Consider the following 27,080-nt stretch of genomic DNA (forward strand, 5'->3'; position numbering starts at 1 on the left):
GGGGCTGGAGAATTCCTGAGGAGCTGGGAAGGGGCTCAGGCTGGAGCAAAGGAGGCTCAGGGGAAATTTCTGGCTCTGCACAAGTCCCTGGCAGGAGGGGACAGCCGGGGGGATTTGGGATCTGCTCCCAGGGAACAGGGACAGGAGGAGAGGGAACGGGCTCAGGCTGGGCCAGGGCAGGCTCAAGGGGGGATATTGGGAAAAATCCTTCACCAAAAGTTTTCAAGAATTGGAACAGGCTGCCTGGGAAAGTAGCACTATCCCCACCCCTGGAAGTGTTCAGAAATCTTGTGGATGTGGCCCTTGGGGACATGGGTTAGGGGTGACCTTGGAAGTGCAGGGGGAACGGCTGGACTCTCTGTTCTTGGAGAGCTTTTCCAACTTCAGGCATTCTATGACTGACACCCAGAGTGACACCAGGCAGAGCTGGAATGACTTTAGACCACTGGCCCTGGCCTCATCCCCGGTTTTTGTCAGGAAAGTTGCATATTTTAGTCACTGTTCACATGCTGACAAATCTCAAATGTGTGTCAGCACTTCTGGCCTCCCTTGTTCTGCTCCAAGCCCTGCTTGCTCTGCACTGACCACATCCCCTGTCCCCTCTGAGCCTCACAGTGAACTCCTCTGGAGCCTGCAGGAAGCTCCAGTGCTTCCCTGAAAACACCAACAAACAGCACTGCAGAACACACACACTGCTAGGAAAAAAACTTCTCCACTTTACAAAAAATTTACCTTATTTGTTGATCTTAGCTCAACATCTATGAGTCTGGTGTGGGGAGCTGGGCTCCCACCCGTGTCCATGGCAGCAGGATCCCTACAGCACTCAAAAATTCCCCCAAATTCCTCAAATTCCCCACTTAGCACCTGGGAGCTATAGGACAGAGGTGGCTTAGCTGCAGGGTCAGCTACCAGAGCAATCACTCTGCTAACACAGTGTCTCACTTAAACATTTTTATCAAGGCTTTTTCTTCCTTCTGCATCTTATTCTTACTGGAGGAAGTAATTTATACTTGACTCTGTTTAAACCTTAAAACTGTTTAAATTTCCTTGTGGCTTTTTCTAATTCAAATACCTGCGGAAGCCTCGAGGAAAAAGAAGTGTCATCATTAAAGATTCCTGCTCAGTAAGGGCTGGGAGAGATCATCATTTGCTCCTTCAGATCCGAGGTGAGTCATCCAAAAAAAAACCATCCGGACTTTACGGATACATCGGAGATGAAAGCCAAGCTGGAACGAACACCGGAACCAAACCCATGTCTTCTGGTCTTCTTCATGTGTCATAAAGAAAGGATATCATAAAACTGCACAGCCTGGTGTCATCTAAAATAAAACTGAGCAGCCAAGCTAAAGTTCACATTCCTGGTATGAAAAGTAGAGACGTGCATGCTGAAAATTCCACCTTTTATCAGAGTCCTTGCTGATGTCAAATTGATTTATAGGGAATTTAATAGCATAAATTAATAGCAAAAAATGCTCTGTTTAGTTGCAAGTGGAGAGAGTGCTGCATCTCCAGAAATCCTTGGCACAGGCACATGGAATGGTTTGGGTTGGAAGGGACCTTAAGATCTTGGGCAGGGGCACCTTCCACTATACCAGGCTGCTCCAAGAGCTGTCCAGCCTGGATCCAGGGATCCAGGGATCCACAGAAGGCAGCCAGAGCTTCTCTTGTCCTTCACAAACATTCTCCTGAGCCTCCAGAAGTGATGTTAAATCCAAGGAAGAGGGGAGGGGTTTCACTGATAATCCCTGCAGGATTTGACATTTAGCAGCCTTGGTGTAAGGCCGGGCAGGAATTTTTACCAGGATGCTTTCATTTTTTACAATTGCTTACAATTTTAATGATTTTCAACAGGATGCCATCCTGAGAGCTCAAACACACCTAAAAACCACATGGGATGTGCTCATTGAGAGAGGATGACAGAGGGATGGTCCCTCAGGCCTCTTGAAACATCTTTGCTGAACTTACAGAAGTCACCTGCACATCCTGACAACAGGGGTCAGACAGCAATGTGGGCACAAAGCAGGGGAAAGAAGCTCCAGCTCTATGCTTGAAACCTTTCTTGTCATGAAAAAAGCCAGACCAACACAAACAAGCACTCTGCCACAAAAGAATGCACTTGAACACAGTGGCACAAAATGATGGTGTTTTAAGGCAGCTTGGTGGGGAAGGCTTTCAAATCAGAGCGAGTCTAACAGCCTGAAATCATTTCAGCCTGAACAGGATTCATTGTGTAAACAAAATAGAAAAGACTTTAGTTATTTTTTGTTGTGTTTTTTTTTTTTTTTTTAAGATGTCAGGACGGATTTTCTTCTGTTACAAGTGAGATTTGATAAGTGAATTATCTCTCCCTGCTTGCACTCCTTGGAGCTGTGCTGGCTGCCTGCAGAGATGATTACAGGATCCACCATGGAAGGGACAAATGAGTTCTGGTCTGTTATCAAAAAGCCACAAGTCATAAATGTCTCATTATCCGTGCCATTAGAAGCAAGGTGCTCATCAGGGTGCTAGAAAGAGCACAGGAATTAGAGCTTCAAACCCATGCATAAGTGAAAAAAAAATGGTGTTTTCATTACACATTGCTGTTATTCTTTATCTCCAATTAATAATATAAAGACAGGGATTACCTCCAGCACATCCATCACACAGACAAAATTAAGTAAATTCTTCACTTTCCCCCTTTTCCTTTTCTCCTCCAAGTTTTCTTTCTTTTTTCCCTTTTATTTTTTTTAACTTTCAGTGATGTGCTGTGGGGCAATCCAATATTATCTATACATTTCACCATGATTCCAAGACATAGATACAATTCTATAATTTGGACACATTTTTCTAAGAGGATTTGGCAAAGCAGTGAGAGATTGTGTATGAACAACCAAAAAAAGCCCAAATTCTCCTCTGAGAAAAGGAACCCTCTTTAGGAAATCCTGGGAAATTCTTATCCCTGTATGAGGTGCCTGCTGCTCACACCAAGGGAGGTGACACCTTGGGTTCCTTGCCAAAGTTCCCGTTTGGTGACCATTTTATTCTTTTGGGAAGCTGCAGATATTTCTTTAACCAAACCCTTCAGTGGGGTCAGGGATCCCAGGGAGGGGTTTTGCCCTGGAGGTGAGGTTTGGGACCATGTGGGAACAGGAAGAGCAGTGGGAATCAGCTGGAGAGGAGAGGATGAGAGGCTCTGGAAGTGTCACTGGCCTGGCATGGGAAGCAAGAGAGGGGAAAAACCAAAAGCAAGGCACTCTTTGGAGGCTGTTCTATGCAAGAAATTTGTAGCACTGACTTTTGGGTTAGACCAATGTGAACAAATATATTCAATATTTCAATATGAAGCTTGGATGTGCCAGAAGTTTTTACAGAAAATAAAATAACCAGGAGACAGAAACAAAGAGAGGAGGTGAGTCCAGGCAACATCAGCACCTAAGTTTTTCCCATTTTAGGGAATTCTGAAGACAATTCCTGATTCAGAGACTTGCACTGAGATTCATTAGTACTTACTGTCACATTATTTGGTTTATTGACTGCTGAGCACCCAATACCCTCTCAAAATAAAAGTGTAATTAACAGAAACATTCTATAAAGAGCTGATGGAAGGTTTCCTTCACCCCTTTCAGAATCCCCTTCCCAAACTGGCATTAAAACAACCCCATTTTAGAGACCACATCCATTTCTGGAAGTCCAGGAATGCCTGAGACAGCCAGAAAATTCTTAAGTGACTATAAACATGACAAATACAATGCATAAGCAAACAAAGGCAAAACAGTTCTGCAGCCAAAAAATTCTATTTATGAAGAGTGATTTTAGTGTTATTATGAGTATTTATGTAAAGGTCATAACATGCATAGAATTTGATGGCCCAAATGGATTTTGTAAATAAAAATTCCGCCCGTGTTGCTCAGAACTGGTAGCAATTACAAAATGTACACATTTGCCCAGAGCTGCTCATGCATAATAAGAACTCAAGGTTTTTGTGTAGCATCCCAATTCAATATTTCTTATATTTACCTGCTTTTGAAAGAGAAGAAACTCAGAGAGGACAAGTGCATTGCCTGTTATGCATTTCATGACTCAGTACATGTTCTGCTGCAGGGATTTTTTGGGGATGCTTTGTCTCAACAATGGTATTTATTGATTTTCTTTTTCCTTCTGATACTCTTAATACAGCAGTGACTCCAGAAAATGATGTGTGCCGTGGGTACAGATGTTTTTGTGGAGGTATCAAAGGAGTGATTCCAGCTCACATCTTTATCACTCTCATTTTGTTTCCAAAACAAAGAAACGGGATATTCAGGAGCCAAATTTGACACTGAACGATTTGTACAACAAAATGAAACTTGCTGGAGCTCCAGCCATGCCAGATTGAATACAGACTTTTCATGTTACTTTTGTACAATAGAAGCATTCATTTTTTGTGTAATGCTTAGGATTATTCTTTCTTTCTGGGAAGTCTTTCGCATTAACTGCTGTGATTACAGCCATCACAAACTGCTTGATAATAGGGGATGCAGGAGGCTAAAGCCAAGATTAGAAAAAAAATCATCTTTCACAGGATAAAAACACAATAGCCAAGATTTAAATAACTATGAGGCCTCAAAAGTTCGGTTTCTAAGTCATTGATGTGATCAGAAATAGTTTTGTTTTGCATAATTTAAGAATATTTTGCAGCTCTCTCTAATTTATTTCAGTTGCCATGGACTTGCCCCTATTCTAAATTTAATAGCTGAACTTTGCAGTTAATCCACCGTATAAAACTTCTCAGTTGGTGAAATATTACCTGAATTTGCCTTTGGAAGGGAAAGCAGAAAACCAAATCTCTATTCATAACGTGCTTTTACTATGCACCCGTGTTTGTTTAATCTTGAAATTGCCCTTTTTGGATTCCATTGCAACAGGTGGAGAGACACAGATAGATTAAATACTAGAGATTAAAACAAAGTGTTGTCATATGACCATAAAACTGGGCATGGGGGCTGTTGGTTTTATCACCAGATTCAGCAGAAGACAATTGGTCATTGCCTTTTTTCCTTTCTTTTTTAATGACTCAGGCTCTCAGCCCCAAAATGGTGCAGAAAAGTCTGGAATCAATGATTAAATGTTAAAGTCCTCAAACCTGTAACTCCTGGCAGCTTTTTGGGATGAAATGTGGGGTTCTCTCCAGCTTTCTTTTGGCTGTGGATGTCACCTGGATGGGAAGGAGCAGGGCTGGGGCTGTCAGCACCCAGCCCAGGCAGCCCTGGCTGCTTTTCCAAGAAGGAATCAGCTGCTGCCTAGCAACTACCCAAACCTGGTGGCTGTTTGTGTATTCCAGTTCTTCTGCAAAACTAAGCTCAGATCCAAATTATTGCATTCAACAATAATTGCATACAACGTCAGAGCTGCAACAGATGGATAAGAAAGTGCATTTTCCTTTAATTCCTCGTTCTCCAAGGTTGTAAAATACACTCACACCCCCCAACAAATTCAATGCCAGGCTAATCAGAAAAATATTTCAATATGTGAATAGTTATTTTTTATATTAGTTGTCCTTTAAGAGCTACTCCCATGAAGAAAGTCGTTATATACCTTTACATTTTAATGATGATGATGTCACTAAGAGCAATATGGGAACAAACTTAAAGGGTGGCTCTCTCTTGGGCACAACACAAATTCCCCTGCAAAAAAACTGTCCCTGTGGTTTGGAAGTCCTGACTTTTTTCCTAATTATTATTTACTGCATGTGAAACAAGGAAGGGAAAGTAAACCCCAAACAACAAAAAAAACCCCAACAAGCCTTTTGCACCATGCCCTCTACTTGGATCACATTTTTAGCCTGATTTCCAAAAGGAATTTGATTTATGCCTTATCCTTATTTATGCCCAACCTGGGCCTTTTGAGCTTGTGGCCTCTTTCAAGCAACTTGACAGAAGGGTCGATAGCTGATCTCCCAACAAGCTGACCATGAAAATCAATGGATTTGTGGGAATGAGAGGCTGCCACAGACAGAAGTTCACCAGGTCATCCCTGTTTGATCTATGGACACATTTCCCAGTCAGGGAAAACATATTCCTTGTCATGGGAGCAGGGAGGAGGCACAGGGGGCAGGAGGAAGAGGGGAAGGGAAAGGAGACATGGGGAGGAGTGAGGAACAATATTCAGGTCTGGGTTCATGGGCTCTGTCAGCTCTCATGGAATGGCCTCTTCCTTGTCAGCATGGATTTTCCATTTCACGTTCTTGTTTTCATTCTTTAAAGAAATATGGAAATCTCATGGTAAGATAATGGAAATTGAGGCTCTTGGAGAAAATCTAATAATGCCACAGCTGCTCGACCCTGGTAGTGAGGTCCCTTAGACATAACCATGTGCAACATCTGTCCTGTTTGCAGTCACTGAGCAAAGCACTGCTGGAGCAGTCACCCTCTTAAATGTGACAGACTCAGCATCACATTCCCAGATTTTACTGCAGAATAATGTCGTGTGAAGTGATAACTGAGCAGCTCAGAACAACCAAATGCTGAAACAATTCTCTCTCCAAGGCAAATGAGGTGGCTGGGGACGGTTGCCACCAGCAGCACTTTGTTTGTCCTGCAGTTGTTCCTTTCCACGACAATCTCTGATCCAGAGCCAACGCACAAACCATTAAATAACTCAGCTGCACTCTTCCCCCAGCCAAATCCTGGCCTTTCCAAATCCAGCCTTTCCACTGGGTGCTTTGGGATGGGAATTGATCCCAAATGTCTCTTCAAGGCCACCAGTTCCAGGACACAGACTTTGCTGAACGTGCTTTTAGAAACCTCTTTAGTCACTGTTGATATTCCCTGTTCTACCAGCAGCCATCAAATCCAGGGAATGACCTGCAGGACACGGCTGAGCCTTTTCAGGCTCAACAAGGAGCTCTCTGAGCTCAGCCCTGTGCTGCTGACACCGAGGCTCAGGTGGGATGTGACCAGCTCAGGTTCTGCCCAAAGCCAAGGGCAGCAAAGCTCAGGTGGAATGTTCAGTTCTTTTGGGAAAGCTGCAGCTGGAAATGTGGATATGAAACTGTACAGCCAATCCACATGGCTGCAGCCCTCAGGCAAACTGAATGCACCCTTTCTCCTCCTTTCTGCACTTATATCCTCTTTTTATCCCGATTTCCTTGCACCAGGAGGCTGAGGTAGATATCTCTATTGGATTAGTTCCAGTTGCTTTGGTTAATTTGCAATTTTAGTTTGATTTTTTTTTTGTTTGTGTACTTTTTGGTTTGTTTTTTTTTTTTTTTTAAGGATGAGATGTGGTTTTTTATATTTTGGTTGCTTTTTTTTTTGGTTTTTAATGGAACTTTTTCTTACATCCACTCCAACAAGGGAATCTTGGTGGCTCTTATATCCAAAGGGAGAATGGAGAAAAGCCTGGTCTTTCCTAGGACAAGTATAAACATGTGCTGGGAGCACTCCAGCAGCTGTCCCAGCCTGAGGAAGAAAACAGGCCAGTTTTATTTCAAACTCCACACCATGGAGCTCAGTGATCCTGAATTTTCTCTCCCCAAACACATCCATGCAATCTGGATGGTGGGAATGCTAAACAGATGTGCACACACAGGGATTGAGTCTGGAGAGTACTGCAGTATTCAAGGGAGTTGAGGCAAAAAGGCCAATATTTACAACAGAAGTATTTACTGTAAACTAAATCCCACCAACAGCAGCCAACAGAAGAGACAAACACTGCAGGGATACCTGCAAAGGCACTGGGTTAAAGTTTTGTCTTCTTTAAACAGATTAAAATCCAGGCTTTTAAAGTTTTTCCCCCTTTAAACAGCAAAAAAATTTAAAATACACTCAGAATTACATGCAGCTTTAGGTGCTTAGTGGGATAGAGGTCATCTATGATGCAATAAAAAAATCCCCAAAATTCCAGCAAGTCACTTTTCAATAAAAACACAAAAATATCTCTCACAACCTAAACTGAAAGCATGAATTTGGAGGATGTGTCTGGTCTATGTCATATTGATTTAAAACCATCTTATTACTCTAAATGTAGCACTGCATTAGTTATAAGAATGTGGGGATTAACACCTTGGCCAGAAATTTAATGCTGATAGATGTATAAATGTAGATTTATATACTTCACTTAACAGTTTATTAATTCAAAATTAGGTGGATTTCTCTAATTTATAATGGTCTTTTTATATTTAAATAAAATACTGAAATGAGCACAGGATGTTTTTGTACCTTGGGTGTTCATTGGTGTTTCTGGATGTGTATTGTGATGATATCAGGGTTTTCCCAGAATTTCCAAGGTTGAGAGTGTGGGGGTTTTTTGGGGGTTTTTTTATGTCTTAGTTCCCTGTTATTTTTTTGAAAAGCAGTCGTTAAATCAAGGTGTTATTGATTTCTTTGCCAAAGGGCAACTAAAAGTTCCACCAGATCTAAACCCTATTCTTCCCAATCCTCTCATTTCCTAAGAAAGCTTCCAGGTCATGATTATCCCTTGGCAGAGCTGGATTAAGATCTGGTAAAGGCTCAACCCAAATTATTTTAACTTCAGTCTCAGATTCCTGGAAAAAACTCCTCCTTTTGAGACACAACTCCAAGGCTAGGTCAAGACTACTACAGAAAGAGGCAGGGAAAGGAGCTTATATGGTGTGAAGAAATGCAGTAATAAAATCCAATCTTTCCCTGAAGGAGGAGTTTGCAATACCTGCACCTACAGCAGGTTACGGTAACAGCCTCTGCTTTGTGGGGGGAAATAAACAGCTTTATGTTCCTGACCTCCAGCACATAGCCATGAAATCAGAGTGCAATTGGAGTTATTTGCTGCTTTTTAGATATTCATTTCTCTTCCCTAGTGCTGAAAAGGCCTGGCTGAAGGCAGCTTATACTAGATTAGGCTTCCAACACCTTCATGCATTATAGACTCCAAAGGCTTTTTTTTTCCCTCCGCTCTCACAAGGTGAAAGTGTTGAGTCATTTCTTTTAAAGACCTGATGGAAGTTATTGCTCATTGAATGAAGGAGCTGCAGCTCTAGACTGGGCTTGGGGAGGCCATCCCAGGCCGAGTCTGGGGACGCCATCCCAGGCCAGGATTGGGGATGCTCTCGCAGGCCGGGCTCAGCGATGCCATCCTAGGCTGGGTTTGGGGACTCTCAGGCCAGGCTCAGAAATGCCATCCCCAGGCTGGGATTGGGGACACTCTCCCAGGCCGGGCTCAGTGATGCCATTCCAGGCCGGGATTGGGGATGCTGCTCCAGGCCGGGCTCAGCGATGCCATCCCAGGCCAGGATTGAGGATGTTCTCCTAGGCCGAGTTTGGGGACACCATCCCAGGCCAGGCTCAGTGATGCCAACCCAGGCTGGGTTTGGGGACTCTCAGGCCAGGCTCGGGGACTCTCTCAGGCCAGGCTCAGAAATGCCATCCCCAGGCTGGGCTCAGGCATGCTGCTCCAGGCCAGGCTCGGGGATGCCCCATGTCCAGCCACGGCTTCCACATCCCCTCAAGACTCAGCTCCTGGCTTCCTTCTGCTGCTCTGCTCACCCTTCCCTGGTTTAACTGAGCCAGGCCCCAGCAGCTTTTCCGAGATCCTAACGGGGATTACCAGGAGCTCATCACATGCAGCCGTGTGCCAGCGATAATTAGGGTTTCAAGCGCCTGGTGGGAAGGGATTGTCATTTGTGGAGCCAGTCCCTCTAATGGAGAAACAACCCCCATGCTACAGGAGGGATAATTTGGCAGTTCCAGTCCCAGTGGCTCAGAGACATAAAATCCAGCCTCATCAATGTGTGTAAGATTAGAAGTAATTAGCCCCTATATGGTAAAGTCATCGCTTAGGAACTCGGCGCTGTCTGGGGACTTTGTGTAACGATGCCTCGGGGACAAGTAAGATGGGACCTTTGACTTCAGCGATTTGGAAGGGGCTGGCACCTAATTAAATCTGCAAAGATGCTGTAACTGCATTAAAAGGGATTTTTAAATATGAGCCATATTCCCTCTCACTAAACAAACTAGGTGTATTGCACTCTGGAACAGGGAGAGAATTAATCAAGGGACAGCGAGCCAACAGCTGCTGTGTGGCTGCCAAAGAGAAGATGATACAGGATTATACAGAAATGAAGAACATTTAATAAGAATTGAAGGATATTCACAAGAATTGAAGAATATTTAACAGGTTTTTTGAAGGATGAGGTTTTATTCAGCTGTGGTGAAAACCAAGTGATAACCCTCATTGTAAATCCAAGAGAATGTGGGTTTTTTAAAATCTGCTTCTCCAAATGCTTAACTTATAATAAACAGTGATTGCTTTACATAAATAAAAGCTAATTCTCTTGTAAAAAATAATATATAATTTACTTTTTCACTCAAAAAAAAACAACTTGCAGCTTTTCAAAGAGGGGTACGCAGAGCTATTATATTTCTGCTACTGAGCTCCACACAGCACTTCCCATCTTCCTTTTCCTTAAAAAGCCTTGGCACTTTGTACTGGAGAAAGGAAAGATTTTAAGTTCTCTTCTCAGCAATGATTGCCTCATTTATATGATCTATCTTCTCCCAAGGATAAAAAAAAATCCCTGTATGATATTAATATTTTTCTAGCATAACTCAGCCCTCTGCCTTTTGTCAGTGCAGAGCTGCATCCTCAAAGCTTGGAAGGGGAGTGGAGAAGGATTTTAAGGGCATGAACTCAGAGTGGGACAACAGAAACATCTGATGGCAAAGAGAAAAGAGCACTGGGATGATACAGGGAAGTTTAGACACTTCATCATTCTGCTTAGAAAAGATTAATTAAAACAGCATCAGACTCATGGCTAGGCAGGTCAATGCTGAGAGAAATCACCGTTTAGCCAAAAATCTTCACTATTATTCTTCTAAAGTCTTAGAAGCAACTTGATCTTTGTGTTTGTGATGGTGGTAGGACTATAGTTACTGCTTTTATAAAAGAATTGTAAAATTCACTCTGAATTCTTGAGTGAATTCAGGGTTATTTATATTTATATTTAAATGATCCATTTTTATTATACTGAAATTATCCATTGCTTGGGCTGCCTATAAACCTGAGAGCTCAGTAGTCTTTATTTGAGCCAAACCTGGTGAATAAATCCATTATTTCATAGAACACATCTACAGCCTATGGGACAACTAAAAGCATGTTATTAGAGTGATCCCAAAAATGATTCACTCAACAAACATCATCCCTCACAAACCTTCAATTATAGCATGGGCACAGAATGGTTTCTCCTCTGCCCCATTTGGGCAGATCCAGGTGTCATTCCTGGGCACATCCATCCCTGAATAATTCACTTCCAGCAGCAGCTGAGTGGAAAAGCTCCACGAGCTCTTTCTTAACAGGAACAGAAAATTTAACCAGTGACTGTGTTTTTTGTACAGAGCCTTGATGAGCTCGATGGCTCCTCAATCACCATGAGAAAAATCAACAGCAATCAAACTGCTCTGGTATTTCAAACCTTCAAGTGACCTTTCAAGAGGATTTCAGTTTGAAAATACAATATGAGGAAACTCCATGGATTTGGGAATTCATCTTATAGCCAAAGCCTTTGCTAAATGTCTCCTGCTAGAAATGTAGAATAAACAGAAGTGAGGATCAAAGGTAGGGGGGAAAAATGAAGGGAAAGGTGGGTGGTGACCAGCTGGTCACCTGGGTCAAGCACATATGTAATTATTTGTCTTCAGTTCTGGCTATTAGAAATGTCCCTCAGCTTTCAGAAGGAGAGAAATCCCAGTTGGACAAACTGGGGGAAAAAGAGGGGCACACAGGAAACAAAAACACACACATGAAAAATAGCCCCACTCTAATGGCACAGGAAAAAGCACTGGTGAGAAGGAAAATAGGGAATTTTACTGGGAAAACTCTGGGGACTGAGGAGGAGGCAGCAAAGAAAACCTGGCTCCATCCACCCCAGAACAAAACAGCAGTTAATGCTTTTAATGTTAAGAGGGTTTTCATGGATATTTTTTTAATTGGGTTTTTTGTTTTTTTTCTCCCCAGCTAAAGAAAAGTTGGTTGTAAAAGTCTCTGCATTTTTTGACAGAAAGGGCAGAATTGCAAAGAACAGTGAAGGAAAGCTGCATTTGTACCTGGAGCTTAAAAATAGCAGTACAAAGTGAGTTTGAATATGGACACATAGCACAGAAGTGCTGAATAATCCAGAGTGCTGCTTAAAAGGGATCTTGATACCACAGGCATCTCAAAATCAGGATGGGATTAAGGTAAATCAGAGGATAGTATGAAAAAAATTAAAAATAAACCAAATATAAATATATACCATGACAAGACTGAACACCAGGATGACACAGAAGCAGAGCCAGAAATCAAAGAAAATATAAATAAATAAAATAGAGCAGTGTTTCCACATGTTCCTAAACCCATCCCAAATGAGCAGAAGTATTCTAGGAAATTATATTTTCCCAGAAAGGCCCAGAAAGGGGAACATTACTGCAAAATACTGCCACTAAATAGGTTGGGAGTCATCAGCAAGTCAAAAAAAGAAGTAAGAGGGTAGAGATGCACTAAAATGACAAAATTCAGAAGATGCATGGGAAGAGGTATGAGGCATGTGAAGCTCCTGGGTACATTAAAATAGAGTTTTTTCTGCACAAAGCATAATTAAGTCTTGAATCTCAATGACCATAATCAGGATAATGAAGTAACTGATGATCTACAACAAAATCCTACCCTTCCCAAAGAGTAAATTGGTCAAATCACTCCATGACATCATTATTTTATCATGTATAAACTGCAAAAACCACAACAGAAGGCGTTCATAGCTGTAGCCCTCTTTGTTGTATTTTTACAGAGGAATTCTCTGAATGAACAAAACAGAAACAAGTTTATTTAAGCCAAACCAACATGCACTGGTCTGAGGAGGAAAATCTCTGCTCTAAAATAAAAATTAAGTAGTTTATTTAAACACAAAGCAGCACATTCAAGGCTTTTGCTCATCCCATTTATAGGAGGATGTTTTAGAGGGAAAGACCCCAAGTTTCACAGTCCTAATTGATGTTAGGAAACAATGCCAGATTTATTGTAAGGATTTGTCAGCAGCAGCAGTGAGCTCACTGTGCCTCAATAAAGAGAAAATGTTCATTTACCTGTAACCCCACCCCAGTTAAACCCTTCCTTACCCAACCCTTTGGCTGGACAAAACATGTATTTACCTTATAAAGCTCAAACTCTGCATCAATATTCAGCTAATTGGAGGTTTGCTGTCATTAATTTAGATAATATACATTCATCTCACATAAATAGCTTCTAGCAGCTTCTTTAATTTAACCTTTCCTTTGGCCTCCTTTTTTCACTGTCACACAACCAGCAATTGAGAGCTCACAAATGACCTCCTGTGCCTCAGCCCTGCCATAACAATCCAGGGGAGGAATTTCATAAAACAGATTAAATTCTACAGCGTTGGCTTTGATGAATTAGTAGAATTTGTTCCCTGCAGCTGCTCAGAGTTAATCTTTGATTTTTAGCTGAGTGTTAGAATGAGTAAACCAGGGATATGTTGTAGTTTTGACATCTTCATGGCTGAAATGGAAATAGAGCCACAGCATCCACAGAAGCAAAACTTTTAAAGATTTTTGCCTTTTGTCTCTCTTATCTCACTGCTTAAAACAATATCTGAGGAGGGACTTCCCATGACAAAGTGTTTCTGTATGCATTTTGAGATTATTACAATTATTCTATAATGATTATTCCTTCCTGCCTGGTGTCACATCACAATGAAGCAGAGCTGAGAATCATTTTCCCCACAAAGCTTCAAAGGTGGCAAATGATCCCAAGGTAAAAAATGAGCTCCAGCACAGCAAATCAACCAAAATGTTTTGTTCAACATTAAATTATTATTCACCATTTAAATTAAGGATTGCAAGGGAAATTCATTCTGAGCCTTTTCCATTTCCCTCATACTCACATTTTGGCTAATGAACCAAGAAAGCAATTAGTGAAACATCTCAATTTATAGCAGGTTGAGGTAATCTTGAGACAGGGCACAGTTAAAACTCCTGCACTGTGAAAAGGAGACTTTTCATCTCCTGAAGCAGCTCTAGGGAGTTAATGAGCCCTCCTGACACAGAGATCAACAATGGCACAATTTGTCATTTCTGGATCCCTGGCAGTGCCCAAGGCCAGGCTGGACATTGGGGCTGGAGCAGCTGGGACAGGGGAAGGTGTCCCTGCCATGGCTGGGGTGGGATGGGTGGGATTTCAGGTCCCTTCCAACCCAAACCATGAGAGCACAGCAGGGATTTCCACAAGATACAGATTTTTTTTTGAGGCAATTATCCCATGGATCTCAGTTAAACACTTCCACACAACATCTGGGAACAACCCATGCAAAACCTCACAGCACTGTGGTGTGCACTTCTCATCTCCCCAGCTCCAGAGGGATTTAATTTCTGTGGGACATCATTTCCATGGATGATCCTTCTGTGCCACCCCAGTGAGAAAAAGGGAGAAGCAAAAGAAGGGGAGCACTTCGATGGGAAGTGGAGCCTGCCTGACTCACACAGAGTTAATGAGCTCCAGAGCAGGACACAATTCAGGAGCTGGACACACTCAGATCACTACAAAAATGCAATAAATAATTCGAGCTGCTCAAACATTACTGAGCTGCAATCAACAGATCACTCACAAAAAGAAACCAGGAGTTGTGAACAGCTTCATGCAAACGACTTTCCAGCACAAAAATGGAATAAGGAAAACAAGGCTGCATAAGGAGCAGGATACATTATTGAAAATACAGTGGCAATAATATAACTTAGTGGTGCACTGCAGTATTTTGCCTAGTAATGATTTGTATCTGTAAAATGTTAAGGGGACCTAAGTTTATTAGGTATATTTGTTATTTTTAGATTTTATGATAATACTTTATGATAGATACTCCTATAACAAGGATTTGGGAATGGACAATAAATATGGGAAGTGGGATTTTCTTGTTTGGTTGTTTTTTTTTTAATTCTGTGCATCAATAACCACAACTTGGCTAAAAAAGGAAATAATTAATTCCAACTCAAAGCTCCCCCTGAAGCTTGGGCTCAATTGGATGCTGGGTGGTAAAATCAGCCTCTCCCTTTTCCTTAGAATAGCAAAGAAAAAGGAGAATGAACTTGACATTATTTACAGCAATAGTTTTCTTTGGAGAAGCATGAGACTGGGTAATTGAGTCAGGAATAGGAGTGGAAGTCTCCTGTGACAGTCTGTAATTGGCAGAGTTCCAGTTAAATGCAGCAGATATGGATTAAATTCATATTTTGAATGCTGGGATAGTGCCTGGATCATACCTGGCCTCCAGACCTCTGGAGAGCTGCTCCTCACTGCAGCTTGGTCCTTCCACTCTGACACAGAGAACATTAACCAGAAAACTACACAGGTAATTCTGCACTTGGTGCTGAAAATATTTCATTTAGAGCTGCATCAAAAATTCCATCCCCTTAGCAACCAGGAGATCCCTGCTCAAAGCAGCGATGGCGAAGATGGGGCTCCGGGAACCTGAGAGGCAAACAAGGATTCTGTGGGTGTGAAATTGTTGGCAATTATGTCTGAGCACTGGCTGAACATGTTTTTGCTGAATGTGTTCAGATTTACTGGAGGAATTGGCCTGAAATATTTACTGAATTCTGGGAGGTCTGATTCAAATAAACTCTGTTTGAGACACTTGTACTGCACAGAGACTCTGGAGTCCAGGGAGAGCTCTGGACATGTCAGACACCAAAACAATAACAAATTAAAGAAAGGAATTGGCTCAGGAAATATTACTGCTGGGTCCTGAAAACAAGCTAAAATGGAGTTTCTACCTGAGGAGCACAAAGGGAAAGAGAAAGAACACAAGAAGCAATAAAGTGGAATTTGGATGTGGCTGAGCACCTCGCTGCAGATCCACACAGGAAATGAGCACAGGTGATCAAGACTAAATCCATGGTGTCCTGCCATGCCCATCCAGGCTGGAAGGGCTGGAAACGAGTCCTGGGATGAGGGCAAACATCCCTTCCTCCCTCTTCCTTCACTGCCAGACCCAGGGCAAGGCTCCATTTACCAGCCTGGAAACACAGGCAGCAGCAGCACAGGTTTCCTCGCAGCTCAGTGTTCAGGTTTCTCTCCTCTGGATCTCACTGACCTTTCTGGTGGAAGGAGCCACCACAACAGATCTTTCACTCTGCACAAGCCACAAATCCCACATCCAGCCCTCTTCCCTTGGAGGCTCCCACGAGCCTTCCCAGAGCACTGTGTTTGATCATGGAGCAGTTTGCAGGGAATTACAATTTAGGATGGGGACACAACCAGGCACTGTGGGAGTCACAGAATCTTCAAATGGTTTGGGTTGCAAAGGACCTTAAAGGCCACCTGATTCCACCTCCTGCCATGGGCAGGGACACTTTTCCTAATCCAGTGGTCCAGGAGCTGTGATTCCACCCTGCTGCATCCCCTCCTCCCTGTGCAGCCTCACAGGGGGGAGCAGCAGCAGCACCAACATGAGTGGGACCCTTCTCAGAGCCCCTCAGTGAGCCCTGAGCAGGAGAAGATCCCCTGGTTTCATGCAAGAGGGCTCAGAGATCCATTTCCAAGCCCTTTTATCTTCCCAGCTGCAGGAGAACAAGACCTGCAGTGGTGTTTGGCTCCTGCATCCTCCTCCCACACACAGTACCCAGGCAGCCCTGGTTTCCCGGAGGACAGGAGGAGGAGGAAGCTGTTTCTGATCCCCCAGCTGCTGGGGGAAGCTCTGAGTGCTGCTCAGGGAGGCCTTTGGGCAGCACAGCAGTGAATAAATTCCCATCCACCACAGAGGAGTCCAGAGACCGAAGTGGAGCTCCAGCCAAAATCCTGCTCTCCTGCCTCCACAGAGGATGCAAAAAGAAGATGAAACCTTTCTTAATGATCTCCTGGTGCCACTGTGAATGTGGGTACCAAGGAGACAAGAGGAGTGTGGCTGTGGTAGGGATGACTCCCCAGGCCACAGCTGAATTTTGTGTTTAAGGCAAAGCTGCAGCTCCTTGGATGAGGAACAGGTCATTTACCCAAACATAAAAATAAGTCTTTGAGCACAGAAGCATCTTTCTGCTACCTTACCCATAAACTCCAGATTAATCTGCTGTTCTAAAGTGTTTATAGGTAATATCATGAGAGTTTCCTTTTAAAGAGTTTTATTTTACAGCTAAATTGCCTGCTTGTGTTCCAAAATCTCAGCTACAAAGTTCCACAGATTTTGGGGGAGTCTGCAGGATTGATGTGCTCAATTTCTGCCTCTCAGACTGTACTATCTGCTTTTTTCAGTTATCCTGATATGAGGCATTTCTCCAGGAAGGTGATTTTCCTTCCTGTTCACCATATCTCTGGCAGAAAATGCATTTTAGTGAACTAATTAAATAGAGTTGGATTGTACATCAAATATCAGTAATAATATCAGGCACTAACGTTCTGGCTGCTGTGAGAACAGGTTGCAATACACATTGTACCTGTAATACATCACTGGGATAATGATTTGATGCATCTGTGCTGTTAAATCCTTCCTTGGCAGACCAGAAAGCAAGAGACTGGAAAATATTTATGGGAAAGAGGATACTGGAATGGTGGAGGGGGAGGATCCTCCTCCATGTGCTGTCCTTCCCTGGATTTCTCCTCTCAGCCACACTCCCAGGGCTTGTACAAGATTGTTTCCCCAATTTTTTTCCTTTTCTGACCCTCCAGAGTATGAGCTGCTCTCCTTTTCTGTATTCTACTTATTAATTATTATTAATTAAACTCCTGCTTAATTAAAATCGAGTGTATCCCAGAAAAACCTGATCTAAACCAGCTAATATTTTTAAATATGCTTTTTCCCATATACTTTTTCCAAACTCCCTCCCAAAGGATTCCCGAGTCCTTCACAAGCTACAAGCACAGAATGATTAAAATGAAAGCTTTTCTTGAGTTCAGTTTTAATTCTGTGAGAGTTAATTTAATTGAGCAGAAGACACATTGATAACTTGCCCTCACTTCCCATTTCTGAGGAATAAAAAGGGGGAGATCTTAGCTAAGCAAAACAACGTCCCCTGGAGAGGAAATTCTTGAGATGCTCAAAGTATAGCACCTGTAGGCAGTGTTTCTTCTCAAGTGCAGAGAAATAAAAAAAATGATATTTTTTTGGGAACAAAGTTCACAGAATTCTTTTGGAGAATGCTAAATCTAATTCCTTATTCATCAAGCTGTGATCTCCCCCAGATCCAGAGTACTGAGTTTCAATCACCCACTCATCCTCTGATGCCCATAATGCCACAAAAATAGCCGTGAAAAGAAGCAAAAAGTATTAAATATAATAATAAAAATATAATGGACTCCTATCAATTGTCACTGTCCAGGTTCACTTGGGCACTGGGGGATGGAAGCACAAGACTCACATCCATCTCCATTAATATTTTCAGCCAAAGGTTAAAGAGCAGTAAAACAAACTAAGCTGTCAGAGAAAATACATATTAGCATTTAGATTAACAGTTATTATCTCCATTTCCCATCAGAAGACAACAGTGAAATATGTGATGATGGCTTCAGATATTTTTTCAGAAAGGTTAAGGGGTCCCTGGATTCAAAGTGCTGGGAAAGACTGGCCTGGGAGATAAATGGCCTGGCCCTGGCGTGTGCTGTGCATCCTCAATACATCTGGACTCTGGCTGGAATTAAAATTCATATTGCAGCAGCAATTAAAAGACAGAAGTAGGTCAGGAGCTGTTGTTCAAGGCAATGTGCAGGCAAGGAAAGAGAGGAAAAACCTGAAGCAAGCAGTGTTTGCCTGCAGGACAATTCAGCCTCGAGAAACTCAGGCTAAGGTAACAATGAGAGGATGAAACAGGGAGAGTTTGGGTGGTTCAGCTCTGGGCTCAGCAGGCAAAGGCTGCTCCCTCCAGGCTCTCAGGCTGCACCGTGACATCAGCTCTTATTTTCCATGGATCAAGTATTTTATTGTCCAAGAGATCCTCCAAGTGCCCTCCCTGGTGTGTCACACGCGGGGACAATGCCCATTGTGGGAGCCACAAGCAGCTCCAGGCACGGAAAATAGGAATAAAACCACATTGCTTCAATTGCTGCTTGGAAAACAGAGGAATTTGGTGCAGTCACCTGCAGGCTGCTCCTCTGCTTTTGCAATGCTGCACAATTAAAGCAGGTGAGGGATTTCATGGGCAGCTCAGTTTTAGTCCACATAAAACTGAGCAAAGCGAGACCCAGCCACCTAATGTTGATTAAACTTTGCTTTCAGCATATTCTATTCTTAAAGGTGTCCTGTTAACCAAAACTACACCAGAAAAATGTTCCCTCCCATTCTGTAAGAACTTGCAAGGGAACTTTGCCTGTTAAAGTTTGATTTTATCCAGAAAGAGAATTTAAAAATAATTTTAAGTGCTCCAAAGAGCAGCAGGTGCTTTCAGAAGAGGCAGAAGCTCTCCATGTGTGGCCCTGGGCTCTGCCTTGCCCTGCTTCCCATGGGAATTTCCAAGCCAAGCCCTGCCAGGTATGTGCCCAACCCGCCCAGCTGTTTGTGCTCAGCCTCCCAAATCCATTCCCATGCTGGCAGCTCCTGTGGCACTGGAAATCCAGAGCAATAGAAGCAGAAAACTAAATGCAATCAATTAAACCCAAACAGATTTGAAACCCAACCCCAGAGGTGTCCCAGAGCACCCACGGGGACTCTGGCCAGAGTTACCTTCTGCTGCTAAAACTGATTTTTTTCCCACATATTCATGCTACAGACACAAGGGAATGTATCCATATTCTCTTGACTCCATTCTTCCAAAAAACAGCCAAAGTAATTGTCAATGGCTATTTTGTCACTGGCTCTTGTGTATTTTCTGCACTGTTTTGTCCTCTCCCCTCATCAATCCTGCACTGATGGGTTTAATCACCAGCAAAGGTTTCTACACCTCATTCCACTTCCAGCCTTGGAGGTGGAACTAAAATAACCTTTTTAGTTATTTGTTGTACAAGCCTATGCAGGACACTAATAATTATTAATGGTAACACTCAAGTGGGGATAGCACACTTAGAGCTGATTGTACTTTGCAGGGAGGGAAGGAAAGAGAATTCCTTTTCACAGATAATATTCCCCACAGGATTTTCCCAGCTTGTCCCAGGTGCTCAGTGGATTGCCAGGTGTGTGACTGAGGTGTTACAGCATCACCCAATTAACACAGTGATTAATGACAGCGCTGATGGCAATCTGGGACAGGTTTGGGGCTGTCCTCTGCTCAGCACTCCCTCCCCAGGGATGCAGAAATGTCTCAGGAAACAAGAGCAGAGTTGGAGAAGAGCAGAACACCCATGAAAACATCCTGGGGGATGGAAATGTCCTGGGGGATGGAAATGTCCTGGGGGATGTTGGGGTTGGACCACAAACAAACTCTGCTCCTCCAGGCCTGGCTGCTCCCAGGCTGGGATTTCCAGCACAGAAACTCGTGGAGGACAAGGGAAAACTTTGATTTTAAAGATTTGTGTTGCAGTTTTATTCACCTGCAGCCATGCATTAAATACAACATGGACACTCACACCAGCTCAGCTTTGCACTTAAAATCACAAGATCATGGAATAATTGACCTTGGAAAGGACCTCCAAGTCACAGGATCACAGCATCATTAAGGCTGGAAATTACCTCCAAGATCACCACGTCCAAACTTTGACCAAATACCAACCATGACAAGGAGAGACATATGAATGACACATCAATAATCACAGAAAACACCTTTTTCATACACAATTTGCACCAAAAAAAAAACCCCAAATCAGCCATTCTACATCACTGTACACACAATTTTTGACCCCAAATGGGCTGAACCATCCCAGACCACGTTTTGGTCAAGTTTGAAAAACTTTTCAACAAATTTGCTTGCAGTCACCTTTAAAATTCTCAAAAAGTAATAAAAACTAAAATAGACACTTGACCTGTGCCCAATTACTGAAGGAGATCCTCAAATAAAAATTGCTGCATGTGTGGTTTGGATTTTTATAGATATAACTCAATAAAGAAGAACAGATGTAAAAGAATGTACCTTCAAAATTTATAAACTTCAAATTAATGTGCAACCAAGGGCTTGTGGGGGTCTCCAAGGACTAGGAAATGCCCATGGGCAGTATTCAAGGACAGAAAGGGACTTCCCTGGAGAGAATTGATGTTCCTGCTGGGACTTTGCATGGAGTAAGAGAAGGGAAACTCTGCCCAGGGCCACTCCAGCCCTTGGCACTGGGGTTATTTTATGGCTTCCAGCTCTGTGCTGCCTGTGAGAGCGATGTAACCTCAGCATTAAACTGCTCCTGTAGCAAAGAAACGCTGATAATCCACCAAACCTCATTTTTAAATATAAACTGCCAGGTACGAAAGCTGATGGAAGAAAATCAGCTCGTCCTTGATAGCTCAGTGCGACATAAAAAAGCCAACAGAGACTTAATGCCAACTTCACTCACGAGTAAGTTTTTAATTCTGTCTGGAATCATCATCCAGTGCATTTTTATTTGTAATTTTTTCTATTTTGCTCCCTTTCTGGGTGCTCAGGAGAGAGTTTTCCCCCGCAGGGAGCATCTTAGCAGAGCAGTGACTGCAAAGGGTAACTCCCCTCCAGCCCACCAGTGCTGGCAGCAGTGCAAACACACAGCAGCAGGAGCAGTTCATGACTATTTATACTCCACAACCCCATCCTGCTGAAAGCTTTTAAGTAATTAGTTTTCCTCATTAACAGATGCTCTGCCTGGGGAAGGGCACGCAGGTGCTTCTAAACCCCATCCTGGATTACAGGGCAGCAGCACATGGGCTGGGAGGGCAAAGCTCAGAAATGCTGAGGCATTGTTGCCCAATGAAAAGGGCAACAAAACTACCACATTTATTTAAAAATGTGTCATTCCTGCAAGATCACAGAACATCACAGCAATAAAAAACATTCCCAGGACATTATCACAACCCCCTTGTATTTAAATAAGACGGACAATATTTATCAGCATCATTTTCAGGGAGACCCAAATATACTTTAAGGGCGATCAGGAGTTTTTTTTTATGCTAAAGTTGCATCCTATCCTAAAAGGAAAAGCAAATTTTATACATCCCATGGGCCAAAAAGTGATTTGCAAACACAGGGAACAGGGAGAGCCAATAAAACACGTGGGGTTTGTACCTTCTCCCTGCCACATCTCATCCATTATCCCATTTTTCTCTTTCACACGTTCAGAGGCAAAACGGACATCAGGTAAAGCCTAATTTAATATTATCACTAATGCATTCAAACACATCAGCAAGAGCTGTGCTGTTAAAATGGCACTGCAGAAAAGAAACCAGGTAAAACATTGTTATCTCCTTGGAAAAGCTGGGCCTGGTGCTCCAGCACCCACTGATGTCTATTGAAAGCACCAGGATTATTTTCCTGAATAAGAATTACTCCCATGATTAAGGAGTGCAGGATTACATCCATTCTTTGCATATCTCCTGTTATTTACATATCCCTGCTTTCACCCCTTGCTTTTTTATTATTTTTTTCTTTTAACACAGGGCATTTAATTACTGTTAGCACCAGATATCATTGTGCTGGACTTTTATCCCTTCAAAATTTGGCTGGGTTTTGGATGCCAAATAAGAAATGCTTTTGTGATCAAAACAAAAGAAATAAAGCAGAAGCAGCAGAATCTGGAGTATGCAATTAAAAACAAATAAAAAGAGAAAGAACTTGTTATCCACAATCAAGGCTTATTCATGATTCATCTCACATCCCTGCTCCTACCCATGGCCCCTGCTCTCGGGAGCTGATTGTTTTTGTATCAATTTTTTAACTGTGCCAAGGACTGAGTTACCTGAGAGCTCCCAGGCACTGCTGACAGGATCACTGCTGGAAAATAACAGCACTCAGACAGTTGAAACAAATATTATAGGTAGGCTTGCTGTTAATGATTAATAAAAATACTTTGATGTTTTTCACCTTATAAAGAAGGGGTGAGAGTTGCTTTAGTTTGTCACTGCCATGCGCTTTACATATAAAATATGTCTCCTTCCTATCCTTAGGAAAACTAAGTTACTTTTGCACTACTTTATGGTAAAAAAGAATGTTTAATGCAGAGTTATTAATTAAGAACTTAATGCAGGTCTCAGCTCATGTCCTCAACCCAAGGAGAAATGTATCTAACAATAAAAAACACCACCACAAGTTAAACTTCCAACAGGGAACCAACTCGGTTTTTTATGAAAACAAAACTCTTTTCAGGTTCTCACATTTGATACCGAATTACATTAATTTTAATTTGGGGAAAAACATAAAGGGAGCATAAATATCTTTAGTTTTAGCAGCGTACCACGGGGGGAGGGGTTGAAAAACTTAAATACCACCAGATAGTTTTGGGTGGCTTGATCATAATTTTAGTGCAGTTCTGAAAGTACTTCTTACATATTTCCTAAAAAGAAAAGAACCTCCTGCATTTTAAGCTGTAAATCAAAAAGAAGAGAGTTTTTAGGACCGGCACCAAAGAGAAAGGAGCTGGCAGAAGGCTCAGAAACCCTTTAAAAGTGTCCCAAACTCACCGAACGGCCCCGTTTCCCTGCAGCTCCAGGCTGTGCCCAAGGGCTGCGCGTCCCGGGAGCGCTCGGGCATCCCCCGCGGGATGCGCCGCTGCCCGGAGCTGCCAGCACATCAATTATTCACCCTCCAGAGCCCCAGCAGCTGCTGCTGCCACGCCAGAGCTCACTGCGAGCTTTGTATCCCGGGGAAAAAGTGATTTAAAACCCCGCCGATGCCAAAAGCTGGGCGCGCCCACTGCGCGCAATTGGTGTGGCGGCTGTGCCCCCCTCACCCTTGGGCTTTAGGAACTCATTTTCTTGATTTAAATGTTGAACTTGTCTCCCTCTAAGTGTTCTCCGGCAAACTGAACAGGAAATATCCAAATATGCTGCTCGCACATATTTCTGTAATGACCTCCCGGGCTTTTAAATAGCGAACACCTGTTAGCTAAAATGTTTCTGTTCACCAAAATGTTCCTGTTCTAAGCATGAAAAGGGGAAAAAAAAGCGTAGTAAATTCCTAATTTACTTAAAAATCCATTGCAGGGTTATTTTTGAAATTATGTTTTGAAGGTGATATTTTTCACTGGGGTGTTTTAATTTTTATTGCAAATTTTTGAAATAATCAGTGGTAGCACCATTCTTCTCCACGGTGTTTGCCATCTAGAAATCATTAATAACTGAACATAATAGCCATTTAATAATCATCCTTCTGATAATTGATCCCAAGACTAATGATGGAACACAATGGAGGATTTTTAATCATTTACCTGTGTAGTTATGTAATGCCTTAATGTGGTAAACAAAGATTGACATAATTTTCTTTAATGCTTCTCTAAGGCAGCACTGGGATATTGCATTAATTTTGGTATCCATAATCTAAATAGAACTATAGAAAAACACTGCTCAGAAATTACTTGAACTCACTGAGAAAAATTAAAAATATGTGATTTAACCCAGTTTGCTGTCCAAAAGGATACTGAGAGTTAATTTGATTACAGTGCACCAAGGGTTTTTCAAGGAGAAAATACCTCAAAGTACTTCTGAGGTAGATATTGCTTTGGAGACAGCGATTACCTGCTACAGAAATGTTCTGAGTACACCAGTGACCTCTGCATTTCTTAGATATCTTTCTAGAAAATATGCTTTCACCAAACAAACAACAAAATTCACAGAATTTAAAATGCAGAGAACATAACAGCAGATTCCTTTAAATCCTTTTAGAATTGCATTGTGCTCACGTTGCTCATCGAATCTCCAGCACCTTCCCATCAACTGCACGTGGTGATTTTAGCAATCTTTAAATTAAAAAAAAAATGTACAATGATTTCAGGATTTCACCCAGAGAACCATGACATTGTAATGCAAATGAGGCTGATGAATGTTTCATGGCAGACTTCAAAATGTTTGCTGCTGAGCCTTTCTAGAGCAGCCCAGGTGGATGCACTTTTCCTCCCACCTTTTTCTCATTATTCCAGTTAGGATAAGAAATAAAAACAACTTGGGGCACAAGGATGTGAAATAATTTGATTTTCCTTGAGAATTATAAATGAAGCTTATTTCTGCCTCTAATATTCTGGCTCTAGACAGGTTTAGACTGAGAAAAACACAACTTTATTCAGTGTTTGATGTAGATGGGAGCGAGTGACTTTTAAGACTTTGATCACCAGCTTTAAACTGCAGCAGGGACAGAAGGGTTTGTCATTATCTGCTGGATTTTGGCACAAACCAGGATCTGCTGTTCCTTCCAGATTGCAGGTGCACTTTGGAGGTGCTGATTACAGAGATCTCTGCCGAGGTCACCCCCTCCTATGGCAGACTTGTGACAAGGGCCAAAAAAAAATGTGTTTTCACCTGAACTGAATGCTGGAAATGTCCTTTAGGAGGTGTGCAGCATGAAAGGAAAGGTTAAGCTGCAAGCAAGGAGATAGCCAGGCAGATATTGGCCAAGCCAGCCCTTGGAAGCGTTTCCCAGCAGGATGCACTGAGCCCAAATCCACTCCTGATTCTGAATTAAATGATATCTCTGGCTGCAGCTGGGCAGGGGATTATGCAGGTCCATATCAGCTCCAGCCCCGGAGCTGGCTCGTCCTTCCAGCCCTCCAGAGGTCTCCAGGTGGATGGAGAACAGCAAAGAGCACAAGGGGCACGGAGAAGGGAAAGGGAATTGCTGTCTGTTGGTGCTACATGAGTTTTGCCTGGAACAAAGATGATTGACAGAGTTGTAGCTCAGAGCCCCTGTTCAGACAGTGTCACATATGCAAGTCAGTGACAAATTATGCTTGACTGTGCTTGAAAGCTGCAGAAATGTTGAGTAGCACGAGCAGGGAGATGGGGTTCCTATCCATTGCCATCAAAATATCATCTTTTAGTGCTGTTGACAGTTTAATAGCTACTTCTGGGTGGTGGAGAGCATTGTGAAGTGCTGCCACTGTATTATTAACCCGGGCTGGAGCTTCCCTGCAAATCAGAGTGAAAATCCACGCAAATGGAACTTCTGAAACAGCTGCAGATTAAAGGTGTGCTGGTCACAACAGGAACTGCATTTCTCTGTCTGCATCTCGGGGGGATCCAGTAACTCTTCAGCCCCTGATTACATTATTATATATTTTCTGATGTCACAGAACCATTAACGTTGGAAAAGACTCCAAAACCATTGAGTCCAACCATTAACCCAGCACTGCCACATCCACCACTAAACCACATCCCTGAGCACACCCAGGGGCAAATTCCATTCCACTTAAAAAATCCAGATGACAGAATCCTGCTGAAATCAAACATTTTTAATTCCATTTGTCTCCTTGAGGCAGCTGAGGTGGGATGTGGATGTGGGGCTGCAGGATACAGTGTGTGAATCTGCTCTGCTCATGAGAAAATGCAACAGTGCAAAGCTGCACCCTGGTTCCAACTGCCTGAAATAATTCCTGGGATATACAGAGCTGTGCCACACCTTGGAAATGGTTTCCAGGGCCTCAGTCTGCCACAGTTCAGAGCAGATTTGTGTAATATCACACAGCCTCAGCGTATCCTGTGGCTGGGGAGGGACACGGTGATGGTGTAACCACAGAAAAGGTTTGGGATTCAGCAGATTGGAGTGTGACTGTCTATTGATACCTTTAAATTAGCTCTCACTGTGGTATCTGCTTTCTGTCAAGGTGCTGCAGGAAATCAGTGAGATGCATCAGGGAGGGCAGTGAATCAATTCCCTGCTCTGCCCAGGGGCTGACCCTTCCCTGTTGGCTGTTTCCCAGCTTGTCACCTCACTTATTTCCCTTTTTTTCCATTGTTCCTTGGCACCACTGGCAGGGAATGTGTTCCCTGCTGGGACACCTGTCTAGAACTGCCACCTCCCCATGGTGGCACCTGCCTGAGGTGGCTGAGCTGACTTTGGGATGAGACTCTCAGCATTTTCCCTTTGTACTTAGCACTGGTGAGGAGCACCTTGAATCCTGTCCCAGTTAGGAGTCCCTTGCTCAAGAAAGGACATTGAGGGGCTGGAGGGTGTCCAGGGCAGGGAATGGAGCTGGGAAGGGGCTGGAGAATTCCTGAGGGAGCTGGGAAAGGGATGGAGAATTCCTGAGGAGCTGGGAAGGGGCTGGAGAATTCCTGAGGAGCTGGGAAGGGGCTGGAGAATTCC

At 42.9% G+C, this 27,080-nt stretch overlaps 1 protein-coding gene across 3 annotated transcripts in view; it reads right to left on the bottom strand.

Annotated features, from left to right (window-relative positions):
• C6H10orf90 (chromosome 6 C10orf90 homolog) overlaps nt 1-27,080 on the bottom strand; it is a 93,582-nt gene that overhangs the window by 33,677 nt on the left and 32,825 nt on the right. Inside the window, exon 1 of one of the 3 annotated variants that reach the window (XM_015633836.3) lies at nt 23,468-23,653. The exons of 1 other annotated variant lie outside the window; for it this stretch is intronic. In XM_015633836.3, coding sequence (XP_015489322.1) covers nt 23,468-23,537 — 70 coding nt within the window. In that variant the 5' untranslated portion in view covers nt 23,538-23,653. Of the gene's footprint in view, nt 1-1,072; nt 1,263-23,467; nt 23,654-27,080 lie in introns of those variants that run through there. One more of the 3 variants, XM_015633839.3, reaches the window with a different exon arrangement.

The sequence above is a fragment of the Parus major genome, chromosome 6 (assembly GCF_001522545.3).
Source record: "Parus major isolate Abel chromosome 6, Parus_major1.1, whole genome shotgun sequence".
Lineage (NCBI taxonomy): Eukaryota > Metazoa > Chordata > Aves > Passeriformes > Paridae > Parus > Parus major.